Source organism: Lagopus muta, chromosome 2 (assembly GCF_023343835.1).
Source record: "Lagopus muta isolate bLagMut1 chromosome 2, bLagMut1 primary, whole genome shotgun sequence".
Lineage (NCBI taxonomy): Eukaryota > Metazoa > Chordata > Aves > Galliformes > Phasianidae > Lagopus > Lagopus muta.
Window position 1 is genome coordinate 5,685,976 of NC_064434.1, and position 19,563 is coordinate 5,705,538.

The following is a 19,563-nucleotide window of genomic DNA, read 5'->3' on the forward strand; positions in this document are numbered from 1 at the left end:
CTATGACCATGAGGATGGAGTAAAGGTATTTCTGCTGTTTTACCCCAAGCCCTTTCCAAAAATGCCCGGGCAGGCTCAGCATCATCCCACTGGATTGCCCTCCCAGTACTTCTCCCTTCAGCTTTCAGCATTGCATCTTTGGACCCATGGATTTGAACCCTCCCAAAGCACAATCTTTGCACCACGCTCAGTTTTGGCTCTTCAGTCCCATTCCCCGGCCTCTTCCCAACCCCCTCCCACTGCCTCGTGCCCATTGCAGCTCCTCCCAAGGAGGGGTCCCCCAGTGCTGGGGATACGTACAGGGCTCATTCTCCAAAAAAGAGGAGGTCTCCATCATCGCATCCTCCGTGCCCAGCCCCAGGGCTGAGGGGGATGCAGAACGAGGGGGGGGGGGGGGAGCAGAGAAAAAAACACCGCCCTCCCCTGGATTGGTCAGAAATGACATCACCTCCCGGCTGTGAGCCAATGGGAGAGTTGCCTGCTTCCCCGAAATATCGCCTGAAATGTCGCTCCATCCCTGGATGCGCCGGGCAGCATCGGCTGGGGAGCACCCACAGCCAAAAATAAGGTGGAAATCATGAGGATCAACAAGAGAACGAGAGCCCATAGTGCCACGAGGAGGAAGGTTTGAGCTAAGCTGTACACCAGGCAGCAGCTCAGGGTGGAAGAGCCACAGAGGGGTTCCCACACAGCACCCGTGTTCCCCAATGGATCTTCCAGCTCTGGGTGTGAGAGCAAATGCTCAGCCCCTGGGAGACACTGCTGCCTTAAAGCCGTTTCTCTGCCTCTCTGGGAATGAGATTCAGTGCTGGGGAAGAAACAGCATCCTTTATTATACAAAAAATTTGCCATCTTAAGGAGCCAAGCCATTCATTCGTATTGTTTTCTGCAAACAATGTTGGTTGTTTTTTTTTCCTAACAAATTGTCCAGAAAAAGTCAAAATGCTTCACTTTTGTCATCAGAAGTGATGCTTCGTTTCACTCGTTATTGCCATTTTTATGCCAGACACTGCAAGAAAACGTTCCCCTTGGGCCTGACAAAGAGAAACATTGCATCCTGCTCAGCAGCTTTGCTGCTTCTTACTTCCAAAGGATGTTTGCTGTGCCCAAACGGGCCGTGGGATGCCCAGATTTCCAGCTGGAAGGTGATGGGCAGAACAACACAGCAGGATGCTGATGCTGATCTGCCTCTGTTCCCTGTATCAGGGCTGGAGATGGACCACGTCAGCCAACGTCACAAGGCAGAGGACCCCCGGGTTTTCCCCCCCCCTCAACATCTCCTTTTGTTTTTCTGCCAGCAGTGCTGGTTCTTAAGGAGCATCCTCTGCAAATGGTGAGAAACCATGGAAACAGCCTGTTAATGTCATCATCCTGCCAGGCTGCGCCTGGAGCACCGCATCCCGGGGATTGGGGACACCTGGGTGTCCTTGGCACCGTGCAGGGACTTACAGGAGAAAAGGGGTTATAATGTGAATCAAAACCCACTCGGGGTTTTGCTTTGGGGCTGTTGGTGCAGGATGCTTGGTGGGGACTAGGGGACAATGGGAGGCTGCTGTCCCCCCGTAGTTGGTTAGTAGATATGACAGTAGATACGGTTTAGTAGCTTGTGGTACTAATAGCAATGGGAGGGTGGTTGGACTAGATGATCTTGCAGGTCGTTTCCAACCTTGTGATTCTGTGATTGGTGGCATTGTGCTGGGGGAGCTTTTTGTCCTCTCCATTCCACCTCTGAGTACACACTGCACATTGCCATCCCAGAGGTGGGGATTTACGGGAAACCCCTTAAAAAGGGGACGAGAAGGGATGAGCTCACTTTGGTCTGTAATGGAGAGAAACGGGATGGAGGCGGAGGTATGTGGGCACAGACGATGAGAAACTGTGACACCAGAATACCAGAATAGCTGTTTATTAAAGATAATTAAAAAAAAAAAAAAAGAGGTAACACACATAAATTCTCTTTTTCTGTCATCTTTTTTTTTTCTGAGGGAAGTTGACTCTAAAAGAGCACCTGGGGAACCCCAGGATGGAGGTGATACGGGACAGCAGCCCTACACAGGGACATCCTCATGGATGCGGACGCGGAGGGGACAGATGCGCAGCGCCTCAGGTGTTGCACCCACTGGTGTGCCTCCAACGTAGAAATAGGGGAAGACAGTGCCTCCAAACTTCTCATGGAAGGTGAAGATGTGCGTCTTGCAGTCGGCGTTGTAGAAGGAGAGCTCGCCTTCGTCGCAGTCCAGCTCGACGCGGATACGCACCAGGTCCCCCAGCGCCACCTCCGAGCGAGCCATGTTGGACGCCTGGCACATCTTGCTGTTCATCCCAGGAAGGCGATAGATATACCAGAACCCGGAACGCGCGTCATGGTGGAAGGTCCAATGGATGCCGCCACGCAGCTGGGCCACCCCGACCCTCCAGTTCGTGATGCCGCCCAGGTGTACTTCCCAAGTGTGGAAGCCGGTGGAGAATCCACGGGAACCCAGGATGCAGGGGGCCGAGGTGAAGCGCTCGGGGTTCTCCACCAGCAGCCTGTAGCTCCCGTTGGTGACGCTGGTCAGGTCTTCAGACACCGAGAGCCATCCTGCTGCCGAGTTGGGGTTGAAGCTGAAGGGGACTGGAGAGCGGACGTGTATTAGTGTTAGGGGTAAGGGCCTCAAGTTGTGCCAGGGGAGGTTCAGGTTGGACATTAGGAAAAAATTCTCTGAAAGAGCAGTGCTGCACAGCTGCCCAGGGAGGTGGTGGGGTCACCGTCCCTGGAGGTGTTCCAGAACTGTGGGGATCTGGCACTGAGGGACGTGGGCAGTGGGCATGGTGGGGTGGGTTGGGGTTGGACTTGGAGATCTCAGAGGGCTTTTCCAACCTGAATGATGTGGTGATTCTAGGATTAGACATGGTGGGGATGGACCTGATGATCTTGGAGTTGTTTCCCAACCTTCTTGATACCATGAGTGGGTATAGTGGGGGTGGGTCGATGGTTGGACTAGAGGACCTTAGAGTTCCTTCCAACCTTCATGATCCTACGAATCTCTGCATTAGGAGGGCTGAGCCCAGCTTGTCTAAGGAATGAGCGTTATGGATGAGCCCTGCAAGCAGGCAACTTACCCATAATCTCCTTTCTGGTGGCAACCAAAGGCACAAACCCACCCATGCATGGAAGAATGCATCCTTTGGGGCTGCCTTTTTTTGAGTGCAAGCACCCCAGAGCACCCCACGACTCTTGAACACATGGATGTGTTGAAAACATGGATGCTCCATGCCTTCAGTAGCATTGTCCCGGGCTGCCCAGAGCCAGGGGCTGATCTCATCCTTGGACCACACTCCCTTCCCATTTCCTCACCGACAGTGATGATGTTCAGCATCTTCTTCCACACGTTGTACTGCAGTGAGCCCAGGTACTTGGCAGAATCGATGAGCATCCCCAAAGGCACAGCCTCTGGCTCCTCAGCCGTGCAGGCAATCCTAGAGCAGGAAATGAGAACAGGGATAGGATGGGGCTGCTGGCACCCTTTTATGCAGGGTCTTCCATAGCAGTACCCCACATCTCCTACCAGGCTGTCTTCCCTTTGTGTGAGCAGAGCAGGAGGTCCTGTTCCAGCTCCAGGGCTCCCACCTTGCTCTCATCCCAGGGAGGGGGCTACCCCAAATCCCCCCCCCAGCAGGGACATTGGGTTATTGGAACAGGGAGGTGGTGGGATCACCCTTCCTGGAGGTGTTCCAGAACCGTGGAGATGTGGCACTGAGGGATACAGTCAGTGGGTATGGTGGGGAAGAGTTAATGAAGAGGTCTTTCCCAAACTCCATGGTTCTAAGATTCTATGATATGGGGACCTGTCTGGTCCCAGGACTCACCTGCGCTTACGGTTCTTGTGAGTCTGAAAGAGAAGGAGACAGCAGGCATCAAACTCTGCTTCTAAGGGTTACCAACACCCCAAGCCCGGTGCTGCTGTGCCCCGCGTGGCTGAGCCATGGGGACCCCATCAGGACTTTACCTTGAGGAAGGTATAGTCGTCCTCCTCGAGGTCAGCCTGGAGCTGTCGGGCTTCGCTGCGCACCGCCTGGCTGCTCTCCGCCAGCTGCTTCATCTTGCTCTCAATGAGGCTGTGTTTGTGCTGCTTTTCCTCCTGCAGCTGCGACAGCAGCGCCTTTTCCTCATCCCGCAGGAACTCGTGCAGCTTCTCAAATTCCCTCTTGATCTGCTCCTCCAGCCGCTTGGCTTCCACCTGCCCAGTTAAGGATGTTAAGGTAGCTCCTTGTGCCCAGCACCCCTGCAATCCCTTCTGCTTCCCAAATTGCTCCTCCGGCTCTGGCCCTTGCTGAGGTCCCAGCGGGACCAAGCTGCCCTCCCATGTCAGGGAATGTGGTGATGAAGCCCTGAGCTCCGAGATTTTCCTCCCACATGCATCACCCTCCCACTCTGGAGTCAGCTGCGTTCCTGTCTTGAGGTGTGTGCGCACCCATGTGCATGTAAGTGCATGTGTGTGCATGTAAGTGGGGACTGGGTTCATTGCCACCCCCCTAGAAGGGACCACCAGGCTGCCACCCCACTGGCAGCAGCCACGCACCTTGTTGTGTTTGGAGATGGACTCGTAGGAGCGATGCACAGCCCCAAAATCCTTCACCTTGTCCTGCAGGGAGGTCTCCATGTTCTTCAGCTTGGCCTGCGGGGGGGAGACGCCCTCAGGACCATCGCAAGCCTACATCCCCAGGTTTCAAATGCAGAAAGACAAGAGCCCCAACCCCGGCAGGATGCGGTTAAGCAGGATCTTTGCTCCATCCATCCCTTCCCCTCCTGCAGCCCAGCACTGCCTACCCACACCTCCGCGCTACGCAGACCCTAAACAGCAAGGCAGAGGTTTTGTTCCATGGCAAATCCTCCTTGCTATTTTTTTTTCCTTTCTTTTTTTGAACACAGCCAAGTTGCATCTCACTCGGCGCCCTTTGCCCCGCGCCTTTGGAAATCTGGCGCATCCCCATAGGCTGAGTCACAGCGGCTGGGTCCTGGCACAGTGCCTGGCTCTGGCTCAGGGCTGTGCTCAGGGCTGTGCTCAGGGCTCTGCTCAGGGCTCTGCTCAGGGCTGTGTTTGAGGCCACCTCTCCCACATCCCCTCCCCATCTCCTCAAGGCCAGGAGTAGCCATGCTGTGCTAACTCAGCCCAAAGCTCCCTGCTCCCAACCCCGAGGCGCTGCCGCAATAACCAGCACAGCCAGACCCAGCTTGGTGGCAGCTCTCCAAACCCCTCCCAACCCACGGGAGCTTCGCCACGCTTCCCTTTCCCGCAGGCTTTTGGGGTTGAGTTGATGATTAAGGCGGGGAGAGCATCAGCAATGATGCTGTAGGGTTGCACCCACTCTCGTAATCTGGCACGAGCAGCCTGCACCCTAATATGCAGAGCAGTGCCTCTCTCCATGCAATCAACCCCCAAGCATCGTTCCCTCACCCTGAAATCCATTGCCGTCTCCTGCACCGGCCTCATCTTGTGCCCTTCGTGCTGTTTGGAGCCCTGGCAGGCGAAGCACACCAGCTCCTTGTCATCCAGGCAGAACAGATTGGCTTCCTCGTGGTGCAGGGGGCAGAGGGCTGCAGGACGACCCTGTCTCCACCCTTCCTCTCGGAGGATCATCTCCACCAGGTTGTTGAGCGTGTGGTTGATCCGGAGGTCATCAAAGGAGGAGGTTTCCTTGCAGACGGGGCAGGCGTGGTGCCGGTGCTCCCAGGAGCGACTGATGCAGCCTTTGCAGAAGTTGTGACCGCAGCACAGCGTCACCGCCTCCCGGAAGGGTTCGTAGCAGATGGGGCACAGCAATTCCTCCTTGAAGGGGGTCGTGGAGGGTGAGACCAAAGCCGCCAAGCTGGAGGACGGGGAGTTGGCTTCATTTTCCATGGCTCTGTAGGGGAAAAAGGCAAAAGGAGCTGAGCTCCGGAGAGCAGCGACTGGAAAACAGCCCCGCTTCTGATGCAAACGGGTTTCCTGCCTGACTCACCCACAGCTCCTCCCGGCCGGCACTGGCCTGAATGACACCGCGGGGAGGGGACCGGCAGCGGCCATGTCCAGCTCCGGAGCACCCCTGCGCCCGGCTCCTCCCTCCCCCTGCCTCCCTCGTGCTGAACCCTCAGCCCCAGCCTCATCCCCGTGTCACCCCGGCGTCCAAAGCCCCAGCCCGTGTCACCACAGCGCCTGCCTGAATCCCCAGCCCTGCTGTTACGCCGGTGTCACCTCGGTGTCCAAAGCCCCAACCCCTGTGTCGCCCCAGTATCCTGTCTCTTATCCCCTAGGTCACCCCGTGTCCTTTATCCCTTGTGTCCTGTCCTTTAGCCCCCTCTGCCACTCCCGGCGCCCGATCCCGGCTCTCAGTTCCCAGCCCCGATGTCACATAGGTGCGGTCCTGTTTTCGTTGCCAGCCCCCCGTACCTCGCCGAGGACGATGCGGACGGGTGGCAGCGCTTACAGCGAGCCCTGCGCCGCGCCGGTCGGTGCGCACCGCGAGCGGCTGCCGGCAGCATCTCGCTCAGGAAGGCACTCGGTGCTGGAGGAAGCAAAGGCGGTCCGAAGGGCGGGCGGGGGCCGGGCTGTGCTTATGGGGAGGGCTCTGGGCAGAGGGCCCGGCCCATCCCGGCTTTCTGCTTCCGTACAGACGCGGAAAGGTGGCGGTTTTGTGGCTTGGGGACAAGGAGACCTCAATCCCTTGGGTCTGGCCATGAAAGCTGTCCGGTCCCATGGTGGGGAGGAGGGGGAGGGTGAAAAACAACTCAAGGGCAGCGTAATGATGGTGTTGTTTTGCTGCGGTGTGCAGCAAAGACAGAGAGAAACTGCAGGTGCTGTGTTGAAGGAGTCAAGGCTAAAGATAAAGCTGGGCAGGAAAGCACTGCTGGGAATGAGACATAACCGTGGGGGAGGGAGGGACGTGACAGCCCTCATTGGGACAATCCTGCTGTAGCAGTGCTTTGGGCCAACTGTGCCCCAGAAGTGCAGAATTTGGGTCCAGATGTAGCAGAGCTGGGATAATAATGGAAAAATAATTGAGGGGTGAGTTGTCCGAGAGGAGTCCAGGGAGACAAAAGGAAGCAAAAGAATGGAATAAAGTGCAAAAGCAGATAGAGAAAGGTGGCTTTTTCAAACACCACAATGCTGGTGGTTACGCTGACGTGGGTCCCTGCAACAACCTGTATGGTGACACAGAGAGGGGAAAACAATGGGGCTGATGCCACCATGGGGCCAGCAGAGCCCCCATGTCCTGCTGCCTGCCCAGAAGCTGTGGCAGGGACAGTTCCAGCTTCTTCCCCAGGCCAGCGGGCAGGCAGTGGGGGTGAGACTCTGCCCAAGAGCACTGCTGAGAGCTCGCAAAGTGGAAAGATGAGAGGGGTCCTGGCTCGGACATGCTGCAGGCAGTTCTTGGGTTGGGACAGTGCCACATCCCTGCTGCAACCCAGCATCTTCAGAGGCTTTAGAGTGCTATTTGGAGGTTATACACACACTCCTGGCTCAAGTTTGGGAGAGGTTTATTAGGCCTTGACGGCAAGTCCTGGCTTCAGACACAGCTTCAGCTTGTGGCAGAGAAAAGCTGAGCCCTGGATCCATGCATTCATCGAGGTTCTTCAGGACAAGGCAGGTTCAGGTCCATCTGATGCACAGGAGGGGAGTGCAGCATGCTGTTTACCTGTGGTGAGAGGCACCCTGAGCCTGACGGTGACAGTATTTAGGTCTTTGGGCACACAGTTGGGACAGCTGGGGATGTGGCTCAGTGCTAACCCCCTCCTCCACTGGGATCACATTGCAGGTACTACATGCTTGGCCTAAGCACCCCTGTCTGCAGGCTGCAGCTCAGGGAGACACCGCACTCACCCTGGAGTTGATGAACTGCTCCAGCATCAGGCTTAGCTCAGAATTCTGCTGCTGTAGGACAGCTACTTCAGCGAGCAGGTTGGCCCTCCGTGTGAGGATGTTGCTGTGTAAAGAGGGCAGAGAATTAACCCGGCCCCAGGAACAGGCAAGGAGCTGCCAGGAAGTCTCTGGGGTCTAAGACACCCTTGTGAAGCCCATCTGCAGGGATATGGGGACGTGGGCAACCTCCTGAGGCACTGTTGGGTGTCACTGGTGCTGTGCATCACTCTGCTGGTCCCCAGCACAGACCCAGTGTATCTCAGCTACCTAGGGGACATCACAGAGGTCCCTGCTGAGCACCTGCCCATGTAAGCAGTGGTAGCAAGGTTGGCAGATCTCTCTCCCAGCCAGTGTGCAGGGTCAGCCCATGCCAGCCCTGCTGCAGTCCCCGCAGCCAAGACATTGGCTTTTCCATTTTCCCCAGCATTACTGCCAGGTACTTACTAATATTTCTCCAGTGCCACCGCCAGAGCGTCCCACAGCTTCATTGTTGGCTCTGGGATAACGTGTGCCAAGGCTTCCCAGTACTCCCCATCCTTAGAGCTGTCTCGTTCCTGTAGCACCTCCTTTGCAGAACTGTCCTCCTCCCTGAGAGACAGAGAACAAAGTCCTGGGGCTCAGCTCTTCACAAGGAACAGCCCCGTAGCTCTTAGCTGCAGAGAGCTGTCGTCACTGTCACACAAATGAACACAACCCTGAAATTAATGGCACCTGCCTTCCTCATGGCTTTGTTTCCCTCTCCAGGCTGCTGTACATCTCCTGCCTGGTCGTACCCAGCCAACCCTCGCTCCAGCAATGAGGCTTGAAGCTGCCATCGACCTCCTTCCCTGGTGGGACTGTCCCCACCCCACTGCAACCTCATGAGGCAGGCAGGAGTGGCTCTCAGAACAGACAGCAATACAATATCCCCCAGCCCTGTCCACACACCCCCAAAGTTCCTTGTCCTGTTGCCTCGGCTCTGTCTGGTTCTTTCCTAATGACAGCAGTTCTGTTTTGCCCTCAGTCCCACCTCAGTTTGCGAAAATCCTGCACAAATGCTTTCAGGATCTTTAGGACGTCATCAGCACGGATGTACACAGATGGAAGGGAGCCCAGTGGTCTCTGAGAGGATTTGAGCTCATCACTCTGGGCACTGCATTCACCATCTGCTCTGTCCTCACCCATGTCTGTGACATCTTCTCCACCTGGGCTTCCCTGGCTCTGGAAGGAAGGTCAGCAAGCTGGGCACGGTGCCCTTCCACCAACTCCTCCTCCCCAAGAGCCACCTTCCTCCCAAGAGCTTCCAACCACCTGCAGCCTCATCCTCTGGCAAATTTAGGCAGGTCAGACATGAACGGATGTGCAAAAGTCCCTGTTCAGCCATGGCAGAAGAGGACTGCAACCCATCAACCTAATTTTTACCAACAGACTGTGCTTGTAGCTACCATAAAATGGGTCAGGGATGTTTTCCAGCTTGGAGGTCAATCAGCACTGCTTTGCTATGTCCCTGGGTACATAATCACTAATACAAGGGACCTTGTTTAAATGCCCTGTTGAGATCAACCCAGCTCCACCTCTTCTCATTAAGGACCCCGTAGCCTTGATATCCCCACACCTAGCCTTGTGGGTTATGTCCTGGGGTGTGTGTGGCCATAGAGCAGCCCTGGCACTGTTCACAGGGTTATTTTAATGCCCCCTGCCCCATTTCTGCCTTCCCTTGGTGTTCAGGAGATATTCTGCTCCCCATCCCACATATGCCCTGCTCTGCTGGGCTCTCCCTGCTGTCCCTAGCAGTCCTACCTGGCTGAGAGCTCCTTCCTTGGCTTTGTACTTCAAGAAGAAATCCACCAGCTGGTACAGGTCATCCTCACTGTCAATCTCAAGGGCCTGGGGAGCAAAAGATTATGGTTAGCATCACTGAGACAACACAAGAGGGGGAGCTAAAACAACAATAAATATTTTACAGGAGAAAAGGGTGCAGAACCTGAGCAGGAGTGAGTGGTAAGAAGTGGTCTGCATGTGACAGGTGGAGGCATCTGTGGATGAAGGGCTTTGAGGACTGACCAGAGGAGCATGCTTCATGCCCTCCCACAATGTTCCTCTCCCCTTATGCCACAAAGTTCCACAGCTGGATCTTCCTCAAGCTTCTCAGTCCTATGCCACACAGACAGGTGGCAACAGCCCCTCTCCTCTCTGATGGCCATTCTTGGGTTCTGTACCCTCTCTATAAATCACAGCTTGTTCTTCTGGTCACCCTACACTCCTCAGGTTCTCCAGACCTTCCTGCTCCAGACTTTCCCACTTGCTTCCCATTTTTCAGGAGGAGAGAGGTCAAACATAGAGGCAGTTCCCCAGCAGTGGCCTGACCAGTTCAGAGCAAAGCCCCATGACTATCACTATCACCCCTGATGGGCCAACAGACAACTCACTGAAAAGATGGAGTCAAGCCTCAAGAGGGTGCATTCATGCTTTCCCAGTGCACGCAGAGGCTTCAGCAGCTTTCTCTCAATGAGGAAACCCTTGCCAGACACAAAGAGAAAAGGGAGCATAGAAACAGTGAGTATCTCCATTCCTGCCCAGAACCCAGCACCCTGCAGCCAACCTTTGCCATGCTATGGCTGTGCCACCCTCTAAGGACAGGCTGTGTGGGGAAAGTTGGCAGCAGCTGGGCAGCATGAGGATATTCCTCCTGTCTGCCTTTTTTGATCAAGACAGTTACTGCATCATCACGCACCGACTCATCGCTCACAAGCTCCAGGATCCTCTTGGCAGTCTTCTTGGAGATATTTTGCAGAGGTGTGGCTGTATCCCCAGCCTTTGCTGTGTTTTCTTTTTGGCCTTCTCCGCTGCCCACTTCTTCCTTCTCCTTCTCTTTCTTCTCCTGTGCCCCACTGGTGCTCTCTGAAACAGAAAAAGGCTGAGAAAAAAGTCTTTATGCTTTGATTGTGCTCCCCAGGTCAGTACTAGTAACATCACTGCAGCAGTCACCAGGGAAATCACAGTTATTCCTGGTGACCTGGAAATTATGCCAAAAAGACCAGGATGCAAGCTGGCTCTGGGTCAGCTCATCTGGAACTGGGAGCAACGGGCACAGCTCAGTGCAAAGATCCCCAAGGTGGCTTGGAATGAGCCAAACTCAGAGCTGGGCACGTGTCAGACCCTGACTAAACTCACAAAGTTGGTCAGATCCCTTTGCAATGGCAAAGACAGGAGAGGCAGCGGGGCTCTCATGGAGGTGAGGGTTACCCAGTGCCACAGGGGCGACAAGGGCACTGAGGCTGTGAGTCCCACCTGTCAGGACCTCTGCAGCCAACTTGGTCGCCACCCTCTTTGCCTTGTAATGCCTGAAGGGGCCGATGTTGTTGAGGAACCAGTAATGAGGCTCTTCCCAGGGCAGCCCCAGTTGCTGGGTGTGAATGATGCGATCAGCATCCAGGGCTTTCCTCATTAACCCTTTGGCTTCCTCCTCGTTCATAAGCCAGACCTTCATGAACTTCTCAGCATCACTGGCTGCAAAGTGCCTGTGCAGAGAAAGAAAGCCCGTGGAAGCTGGCTTTGTGTCCATAAGTGAGTCAGCTCCCCTCCGTACCTCTTTCAAATGCTCTGAAGCCTCATCACAGATGGATGTCCAGGCCTCCACACACAGCTCACCTCATCCTCCTCTGCACCTCCTTGCACTGTCCCGTGATGCGCTCGCAGTCAGCTGCAAGGCTCTGGTTCTCCTCTCTGAACTGCTTCTCTTGTTTGACCAGTTTTGTTCTCAGATTATTGAGTAAGCTGTGGAGCCTGAAGAGGGATAGCAAAGCTGGGGATTCCCAAAGAGGCACCTTTGGGCAAATCTCACATGTATGAAGGCTTTGGGAGTTGGAGCTACCGTCTGCTAGGGACTACTCAACGCCAAGACCTGACTGAACCCCACCAAGTTGTCACAGTTTGGTTACTGCCAGCTTATTCAAACTGTTCTGGAGATGGTGCTGCCCTGTGCTAAACCCTGCTCCTGCCCAGGGATGGGCTGGGTAAGAGCTCACTGTCCTGTGCTAGTGATGCTTTCCACAAAAACAAATGGCTGGGAGATGGCAGCAGGCAGAGCCCATCTTCCAGAGACGGTTTTTTACCGGTTGAGCTTCCTCTTCTGTTGTGATCTGATGATGGTGTTCTCCTCATCCTGCTTCTTAAGCACCTGAAAGTTGTATTCCAGCTTCTCCTGGTTCACCAAATAGACAGCTTTCATATGCTGGAGCTGCCTCTCCAGGTTCTGTCAATTCAGAAAACAGGGACAGAAGCTGTGCTGTAAGTAAAGGACACAGAGAAGCCTGACCATAGTGATCCTGCACCTTCAAACTCAGCTTCTCAGGCACATTTCTCCCAGCTAACCCCTCCTGCCTGGCCCATGAGATGGAGGTGTTGATTGTCCATGAGGACACGTTGCAGGGCCATCTCTGGGGAAGGGAGAAGGGAATGAAGAAGTACCTGACTTACACTCACTGGGGTACTTAGCTCTTGGTCTTCACCTTTAGCATCTTAATTCGTGTTCCAGGAACACCTCAGGACAGTGGTATCAATAATCAAGAAAACCAGTACTTCCAACTTCTCATTTCTTATTCTCCCTTAACTGGAAGGGTAATGTCTGGGCTATAAAGAATTACACAAATGCAGTACTGAAGGGAGCCACGAGGACATTTTGCTCACCCCTCCGCCCCGCAGGGGGAACAGCATCACCAAGACAGGCCCAGCAGATGTTGATTTTTGCTATTCCTAACACCCTGCATCAAAGCACAGCTGCTGTTGATAACCACTGAGCAAGTCCTTGCACTTTTAGCTCTCTTGGCTTGAAATCTCAAGCCTAAATCTGAATGCTAAATTAAGTCTTCCCTACCAAAACTCAAAACTGTGACTTTTTCTTGCATCTGATGTGGACGCAGAGAAGCCATTCTTCTCCTCTATCACACAAGACTGTGAGAATTTAGAGATAGAGCTCCTCCCCAACAAAATCTCTTCAAACATCCCCAACCTCTCCACCTTTCATTACATGGCATTCATCTACTTGCTTTTTTTCCAGACTGTCTGTGTTATTCCCTGGTGTGTTGCCAAACCTGAATGAGGACATGCAGGTACAAAGTCGAGAGGAATAGTTCTCTCTCCTGCTTTATGTATGGCTCTTTTGAAACTACAGTTAAACAGAGCAGGTGCATTTTCACAACAGCACCACAGTGCCATTGGTGAACCTTGATCTCCATTGCTATTTCCCTTCCCAAATGGCTCAGAGCCACCTGTGAACATATCAGCCCCTCAGTTATCAATATGAAGTCGAAGAAGTCACAGAATCTGGACTGTTGGACTTGCTCTTTCAAGTGGACAGGGACAGCAATGCTTTACCTACTGTTGTGAAAACCACAGGTTTGTGTTGCAAAACCTTCCTAGCTTGTATTTCCCCAGGCCTCCTAGGGAAACATCATGTGGGACTGTCCTAGTTTTGGCTGAGACAGAGTGAATTTTCTTTGTAGCATCTCGCACCGTGCCCTGTTATGGATTTAGGAGGAGAAGAATTCTGATAACACACTGATGTGTTGTTGTTGCAGAGCAGTGCTTACACAGAGCCAAGGACTTTTCTCATTGCTGCCCACATGGCCAGTGAGGAGAGTAGGGGCTCAAAAGGAGCTGGAAGGGAACAGAACCAGGACAGCTGACTAAAATCATCAGAGGGAGATCCCTACCAGGCAGCATCATGCTCAGTAATAAAAATGGAGGGGATAAGGGAGTAGTTAACACAATTGTGTATCACTTGCTTTGTATACTCTTTATTATTTTTTTTCCCTTCCTTTTCTGTTCTATTAAACTGTTTTTATGCCAACCATAAGTTTTACTTTTTTCTGATTCTTTCCCCCACCCCACTGAGGGTGAGTGAGGGAACAGCTGTGTGGTGCTGAGCTGCCTGCTGGGTTACACCACAATAAGCAATGAGCCTTACTAAAGTCAAAAGCAAGTCTATTTCTACTATGCAGCATGGGAAACAACATATGACAACAAGCAGGGAAGGTATCAGCTGTGGTTGTGTCTTCTGCTGAGCCAAGAAGGCTGAAGTGGACTTTCCTGGATGCATTCAAGGCCAGGCTGGATGTGGCTTTGGGCAGCCTCAACATTCCCAGTTGCTTCATACATCCTAGAGCTGCTACAGACCACTTAGAAGCCAAGGACACATTGATACTGTTCTGTGGATCCCATTGAGAGGAGAGACAGAAAGCTCCATCATGCTGTTGGCATGGAGCTGGACCGTGCATGCTGAAGAGCTGAGGTGATCTGATACCAGATGCAGCTTTCACACCATCCACCTGCCCTCCAGAGCACTGAACAAATCAAATGGCACACAGCAGCCCTTTCTGTACCTGCACATCACTCTCCAGATGAATCTTCATGCTGTTATACTCCTCCTCATCCTGCACTCGCAGCTGATTCAGCTGTTTCTCAAACTCTTCCACCTTCTTCACACGGGCATGCAGGTATTCCAGCTAAGGGCAAAAGAAGAATATCATCCATCAGTGGTGACAGCTTCCTCCCATGATCACAGCTCCCTCAGCCAGCACTAAGCAAGGTCATGCATGGATAATTTCCTGGCAGAGCAGGCTAAAAAACCTGCCCCTCTGCCCACCATGCACCTGAGCAAGCAGCTGCCATCGTGCACACTTGTTTTCCAAGGCAGCTCAGTGCTGGAGAGCAGCACCAGTCCTGGCAGAGTTGATAAATCTCATGGGGACTTTACCTGTTTTGTGTTGAGGGTTTGGATGGCCTCCTCCCACTTCTTCCTGTTGTTGTCCAGCAGCTCTCGCCGTTCGAGCTCAAAAGCTTTCTGCCAAGGAGACAGAGCTCTTTACCATCATGTTGGCACCTCAATTTGCCAGCCTCATGCTAGTCCACATCAGGAGAGGACTGACAGCTGCTCCTGTCTGATGAACACACACACATACAGGCTGATGTCGCCTCTTGCTGGCAGAGATCTGAGCACACTGGGATTGCTGTCAGCCACCCAGACCCACGAGGGCTGCTTTTGGTGGCAGCTCTGTAAATTCACTGGAAATCATTGTCTGGTGTTGAGCCCTCGCTCAGCAACACATACAAGCTTGATCCATGACTTTCCATGCTCTGCAGAAGGTAGGACTTAGGACCAACAAGGCTCCTTCTTGGCTTTTAGCAAGACAGATAACCAGCATGAAGCAGCAATAGCTTTTAAATGTTACCACACTACTTTGTGCTGAACCAAAGTCATTCATAGCATTGTATAAAGCAGTCCCTCAGCATCCAGCACCATTCAGTGCTCTTACTTGGCCAGATTTGAGCTTCATTCAAGACATCAACTCTCTGCTCTGGACAGTAGTCAACCCAGCCAGTGGAAAGAGGCTGAGGACTTCTGGCCACAGATATGGAGAAGGGAACAGCAGCAGCCTTTCTCCCTGAACTCTCTCCCTCCACTGAATGAACTGGATACCTCAATCTGATGGATGTTGTGACGGTAAGTTTTCAACATCATCCTGATCTGCTCCTCCATTCTCTCCAAAAGCAGGTGGATGTCATCTGACTGCTTCTTAATGGTTTGCACGTATTGCTCATCTTTGTTTTTCAGCTCCTGGAGGAGGACAGCAGATGCTGAAATCAGAGAGAATATTTTACTAGAGGATAACAGAGAACGTAGGACCCAGATGCTGCCTTTTCCAGAGGAGAAGAGGTGACAAGGACAAAAGGCCATGAGGTATTTAGGAGGAAAGGAGGGAGGAGAGATAGATCACCACCAAAGGTCACAGCAGATGAGAAGATGGAGTGGGAGGTGACACACCTGCAGTCAGGCCACTCCTGCTCCTGAGGGCTAAGGAAGGTGCTGTGGGGAGGACTTGCTTCCCTCTAGGAAAACAATCTCTTTCTCAACCACTTTATATTGCACTACTGTGAAGTCTGAGATCTGCCATTTTGACACTGGTGGCCCTGCCTGTGGCAGGGGGGTTGGAGATTCACGATCCTTGAGGTCCTTTCCAACCCTGTGGTTCTGTGACACATTGCTACTGGTGTCCTGCACATCTGTCCCTGTACACCAAGCACTACCAAGGCACTGGATCTCACTGTTGACAGTGCATCACTTGCAACTCCTGGCACATTTGTCCTGGACCAACCGACACTGCACGCATCCCAGCCATGTGCTGGGCCTTGGAGAGCCAGAGGGATGGCTATTGCTTTAGAACAGCATCCTCCAGAGCTTAAAAATTTCAGTTTTTGCTGGTTACCCCTGCATGGTCCCCACGCTACCTGCTGCAGTTCACCAATGAGCTTGTTCTTCTCCTCCAGAAGCTGCGTGCACAGCTGCTGCTGTTGGTTCAGCAGCTGCCACAGCTCCTGAGGGATTGTCATGTCCTTGGCCAAGGCCCACTTCGAGGTGATCTCCTCAAACTTGTCGGCACTGGTCCTGGCTTCATTCTCCAGCTTCTCCACCCTGTGAGCAGTAAAAGAAGATAAAACCAGGGCAAGGCAGCACTAGAAAAAATTCTCAGCAAGGAACTGATGTCTTGCTCCAGCCAGCCTCCCACAAACTGTTCCTGCAGTGCCCTCCAAAGGCAACCAAGAGAAAGGACCCGGTGTTTTTTAGCTGATCTCTGTAGGCAAGGCTGAAACAGCCAGTCCTTTGGAGATCCCCCTGAGGAAGCAGCACAGGTCAGCCAAGGCAGCCGCAGAGCAATTGGAGAATAACTGAGGCTGGAAGAGCCTCGGGAGCAGAGCAGGCTGTGCAAGGCCTCATTCAGGCAAGTGCTGAGTATCTCCAAGGAGGAAGCTCCCTACATCACCATGGGCCCCTGAGCTAGCATCTGATCACCCTCTCCATGAAGACATATATATGCACTTCCTCACATTAGCATAGCCTCACATTTTTCCCAATCCTCATACACAGCAGCTTGGTGTGGCTGGCCCTGCACATACTCATGCTATAGCTAACAATGACTCACTGCTAAAAACAGAAGGCAACCTCTGGAAACAGATCATTTACTAAGTCACATCTAAGCACTGGTTGGCATGTTCTCCAGCAGTGTCACCTCCGGTCTCAGTGAGCTGCTTGGTCAGTCAGAAGTGAGGACAGCTGTATGAGCAAGGAGACCACAAGTATGTGGAACAGCCTTCTAGGCAGAAGCTGAGAACCAGCTGTATTTCTTCCAGTCTGGAGACAAAGCTGTGATGGGTCTAGAGAAGACAGGTAACCAGAGTGCCTGGAGTACAGCAGTACCACTTAAGGAAGTCACTAGCCTTGGCATGCCACAGTCTGTAAACATCTATCTGTGGCAGGTGGGACCCGGGAGCTCTTGTGTGCCTAAATTTTTCCTTTGGAAATTAATTACAGTGTAATCCTAACTTTTAAGTGTATGTGGATGATCAGAGTTATGATGCTTTGCATGTAATGCAGACATCTTGGGAAGTGCTCAGAGAGCTGCACAATCATCCGTCACTCCTTCCCAGCAGAGCAAACCCACGCCACAGCCTCTTACCTCTGTAGCTTCAGCTCGGCCTGTTCTGCTCTCCTCTGTGTTTCCCTCAAGTCAGCAGCCACCTGGATATCTGTCACCAACCGCGTGCCTTCAAAGAGCAGCTTGGCCAGCTTCTGTGAAGGAGGTGGTGCACATACCTGACTTCAGCTCTGGAGGGAGGGATACTGGAGCTGCTCTCATTATGCTGTCAAGGCTCCAGATCCTATCCCCACACTGAGAAACCTGTGTAGATCCATAAACTCCATCTTCTCATTCTATGGCAAGGTTCAACAAGCACTGGAAAGACCTCAGTGCACCCACGGGTCCTCCTTCCCTTGGAGAGCCCCAAAGGTCAACAGCACCAAGAGGAACTGGCCCGTGCTCAGTGCACATTTCTGTTTTGCTTTCCCTGTATTTGGACAGTGAGATTTGAGTCTGGATGGACAGCTCCAGTCCCAGATCCTTCCAATCCATGGGCATTTTACTAGAGGAAAATCTTGTCTTCAATATGTGGCCCATGAATCCCTTCCCACTTGGTCCTACAGAGCTTCTGCCTCTGCTTCCTCTCTCATAAAGGCTGCTGGGTGACACTGAGCACTGCATGAAGCCAAACGCCTACAGTTTAGGAATCCAAGAGGACCTTCCTGTCTTGCTGTCATACCTGCCGGCTCTCCTCAACCTGCTTGTGGCTGCTTCTCTCCTCTCCCACCTCTTCAGCCTCCTCCTCTGGCTCCTCATTTTCTCCAAGGGCTTGCCTGAGCATGAAAGGGAAAAAGACACAATCTTTTACACACTATTTTCCTAATGTTGAGAGATCATCTTGCAAGGCTTGCGACTCCATCCCAGCAGAGGCAACACAATTCAGCAGGCTCACCATGCCCCAAAAAGCACAGAAAAGAGGCAGCAAAAGGTGGACCAACCTCCTGGTCCTGGGCCCACAGCTTGTGTGGGTTGGGGGATGCTGTAAGAACTGATGCCATCTCCAGGCAGGTGGTCCCTGAGGTTATGCTGCTGCTGGAAGTACTGGGGTCAGGGAGCCGGTATCAGTTTGGGGTGAAGTGGTACTGCTCTGAGGCTGTGTGCACCAATCCTTGGGCCCGTTTGGGGAAGAGGAGGTCATCAGGATGGTGGATTCCAGGTGGAAGGCACTGCTTTGGTGCTGGCTGGGGGCTGCCAGCTGGGATGGGGAACAGGCCTGGCCTGTGGGGGCGTGGGGAAGGGCAGACCCAGACACGGCACGCCTCAGGAAGAGAGGCCTGGGCCGGACAAAGGCAGCAAGGGCCAGGAGGGGAGGGCAGAAGGCTCGTGACCAGCAGGACTCGGGGTGCGGTACCGCCTTGAGACAGAAGGACAGGCCGCGGGATGGCCGTCCCGCTTCTCACCGGCGCTGTGCATCGAGGCGGGCGGCGATGCGGCGGCGGCGAGCGGCGATCCGCTCCTCGGGGCCCGGCTCGGCCGGCTCCGGTTGCGGCTCCCGGTCCAGGCCCGGCTCCCGCCACCGCGACCCCGCCAACTCCTCGCCCGCTCCGCGGCTCATGAGAAAACGCGCTGCCTGGCAACGTACGTACCGCGCACGCGCAGTGGTACGGCGCCGCCGCTGAGGCGTCGCGCTGTCGCCTAGCAACAAGAGTGCTGCGCATGCGCGTAGCGACAGTCTGATTGCTTTGCGGCTCTCCGTCGCCAGGCAACGGCACGTCCGTGCGTGCGTCTAACGCCCACCGCCAGAGTTGCTGCGCATGCGCAGTAGAGCCGAGGGTGATGCGGGGGGATCGCGCCTAAGGGGTGAGGCTATGGGCAGTGCCAGCAGAGCTGAGTCGGTCCTGAAGGGCGGAGGGATCCAGGAAGGCTGGACGATGCTCGGAGAGGAAACCCTGAGATGCTTTTGTAAATCTATTAACTGCAAGAGGAGGGCCACGGAGAATCCCCTGCTTATTGGTGGGGAATGTTACTGCTGAGGACAAGGAAAGGGCTGAGGTTCTCAGTGCTGTCTTCTTGCAGCTCCTTGGTGTTCCCTTCAGTTTTGGGGATATTCTATGATCCGTGATTCTCTGATTAACAGCTGAGTACTGCAGAGAGCTTACACCAAAAACCTTGCCAAGCAAACCTGGTATGCTTGAGCTTGTCCTCACTGCCCAGAATGATTTCTCAGCTTGCAAATATTGTGTGCAGCTCAGCCCTGGGCAGCCATTGTGAATCAAAGCAATGTCAAA

At 53.6% G+C, this 19,563-nt stretch overlaps 2 protein-coding genes across 4 annotated transcripts; both read right to left on the bottom strand.

Annotated features, from left to right (window-relative positions):
• Positions 1 to 1,897: 1,897 nt before the first annotated feature.
• On the bottom strand, positions 1,898 to 6,638 carry TRIM35 (tripartite motif containing 35). 2 transcript variants are annotated; one of them, XM_048937399.1, is made up of 7 exons: positions 6,411 to 6,638; positions 5,439 to 5,886; positions 4,563 to 4,694; positions 3,990 to 4,220; positions 3,850 to 3,872; positions 3,338 to 3,459; positions 1,898 to 2,614 (listed from the first exon to the last, which is right to left on the bottom strand). In XM_048937399.1, exons 1-7 carry the CDS (start codon positions 6,500 to 6,502, stop codon positions 2,049 to 2,051), a joined length of 1,614 nt encoding a protein of 537 aa, XP_048793356.1. In that variant the 5' UTR covers positions 6,503 to 6,638; the 3' UTR covers positions 1,898 to 2,048. The 2 variants fall into 2 exon arrangements, with proteins under 2 accessions (XP_048793356.1, XP_048793357.1); XM_048937400.1 differs by having other exon boundaries at positions 1,899 to 2,614; positions 4,563 to 4,658; positions 6,411 to 6,633.
• Positions 6,639 to 6,762: 124 nt separating this feature from the next.
• DRC1 (dynein regulatory complex subunit 1) lies at positions 6,763 to 18,904 on the bottom strand. 2 transcript variants are annotated; one of them, XM_048937353.1, is made up of 17 exons: positions 18,736 to 18,904; positions 18,015 to 18,108; positions 17,375 to 17,487; positions 16,149 to 16,332; positions 15,340 to 15,477; positions 14,617 to 14,703; positions 14,243 to 14,365; positions 11,975 to 12,114; positions 11,511 to 11,645; positions 11,151 to 11,380; positions 10,594 to 10,760; positions 10,289 to 10,378; positions 9,660 to 9,746; positions 8,890 to 9,080; positions 8,325 to 8,468; positions 7,842 to 7,944; positions 6,763 to 7,656 (listed from the first exon to the last, which is right to left on the bottom strand). In XM_048937353.1, exons 1-17 carry the CDS (start codon positions 18,888 to 18,890, stop codon positions 7,582 to 7,584), a joined length of 2,256 nt encoding a protein of 751 aa, XP_048793310.1. In that variant the 5' UTR covers positions 18,891 to 18,904; the 3' UTR covers positions 6,763 to 7,581. The 2 variants fall into 2 exon arrangements, with proteins under 2 accessions (XP_048793310.1, XP_048793311.1); XM_048937354.1 differs by lacking the exon at positions 10,289 to 10,378.
• Between the last annotated feature and the right edge of the window lie 659 nt (positions 18,905 to 19,563).

Coding starts and splice junctions, on each gene's coding strand:
- TRIM35 (XM_048937399.1), bottom strand. CDS start 6,502: ATGCTGCCGGCAGCCGCTCGCGGTGCGCACCGACCGGCGCGGCGCAGG. Junction 5,887..6,410: donor TCCGCATCGTCCTCGGCGAG/GTACGGGGGGCT, acceptor TTTCCCCTACAG/AGCCATGGAAAATGAAGCCA. Junction 4,695..5,438: donor AGACGGCAATGGATTTCAGG/GTGAGGGAACGA, acceptor CTGGGGATGTAG/GCTTGCGATGGTCCTGAGGG.
- DRC1 (XM_048937353.1), bottom strand. CDS start 18,890: ATGAGCCGCGGAGCGGGCGAGGAGTTGGCGGGGTCGCGGTGGCGGGAG. Junction 11,381..11,510: donor GAGGTGCAGAGGAGGATGAG/GTGAGCTGTGTG, acceptor TTCTCTGCACAG/GCACTTTGCAGCCAGTGATG. Junction 10,379..10,593: donor AGCTTGTGAGCGATGAGTCG/GTGCGTGATGAT, acceptor GTGTCTGGCAAG/GGTTTCCTCATTGAGAGAAA.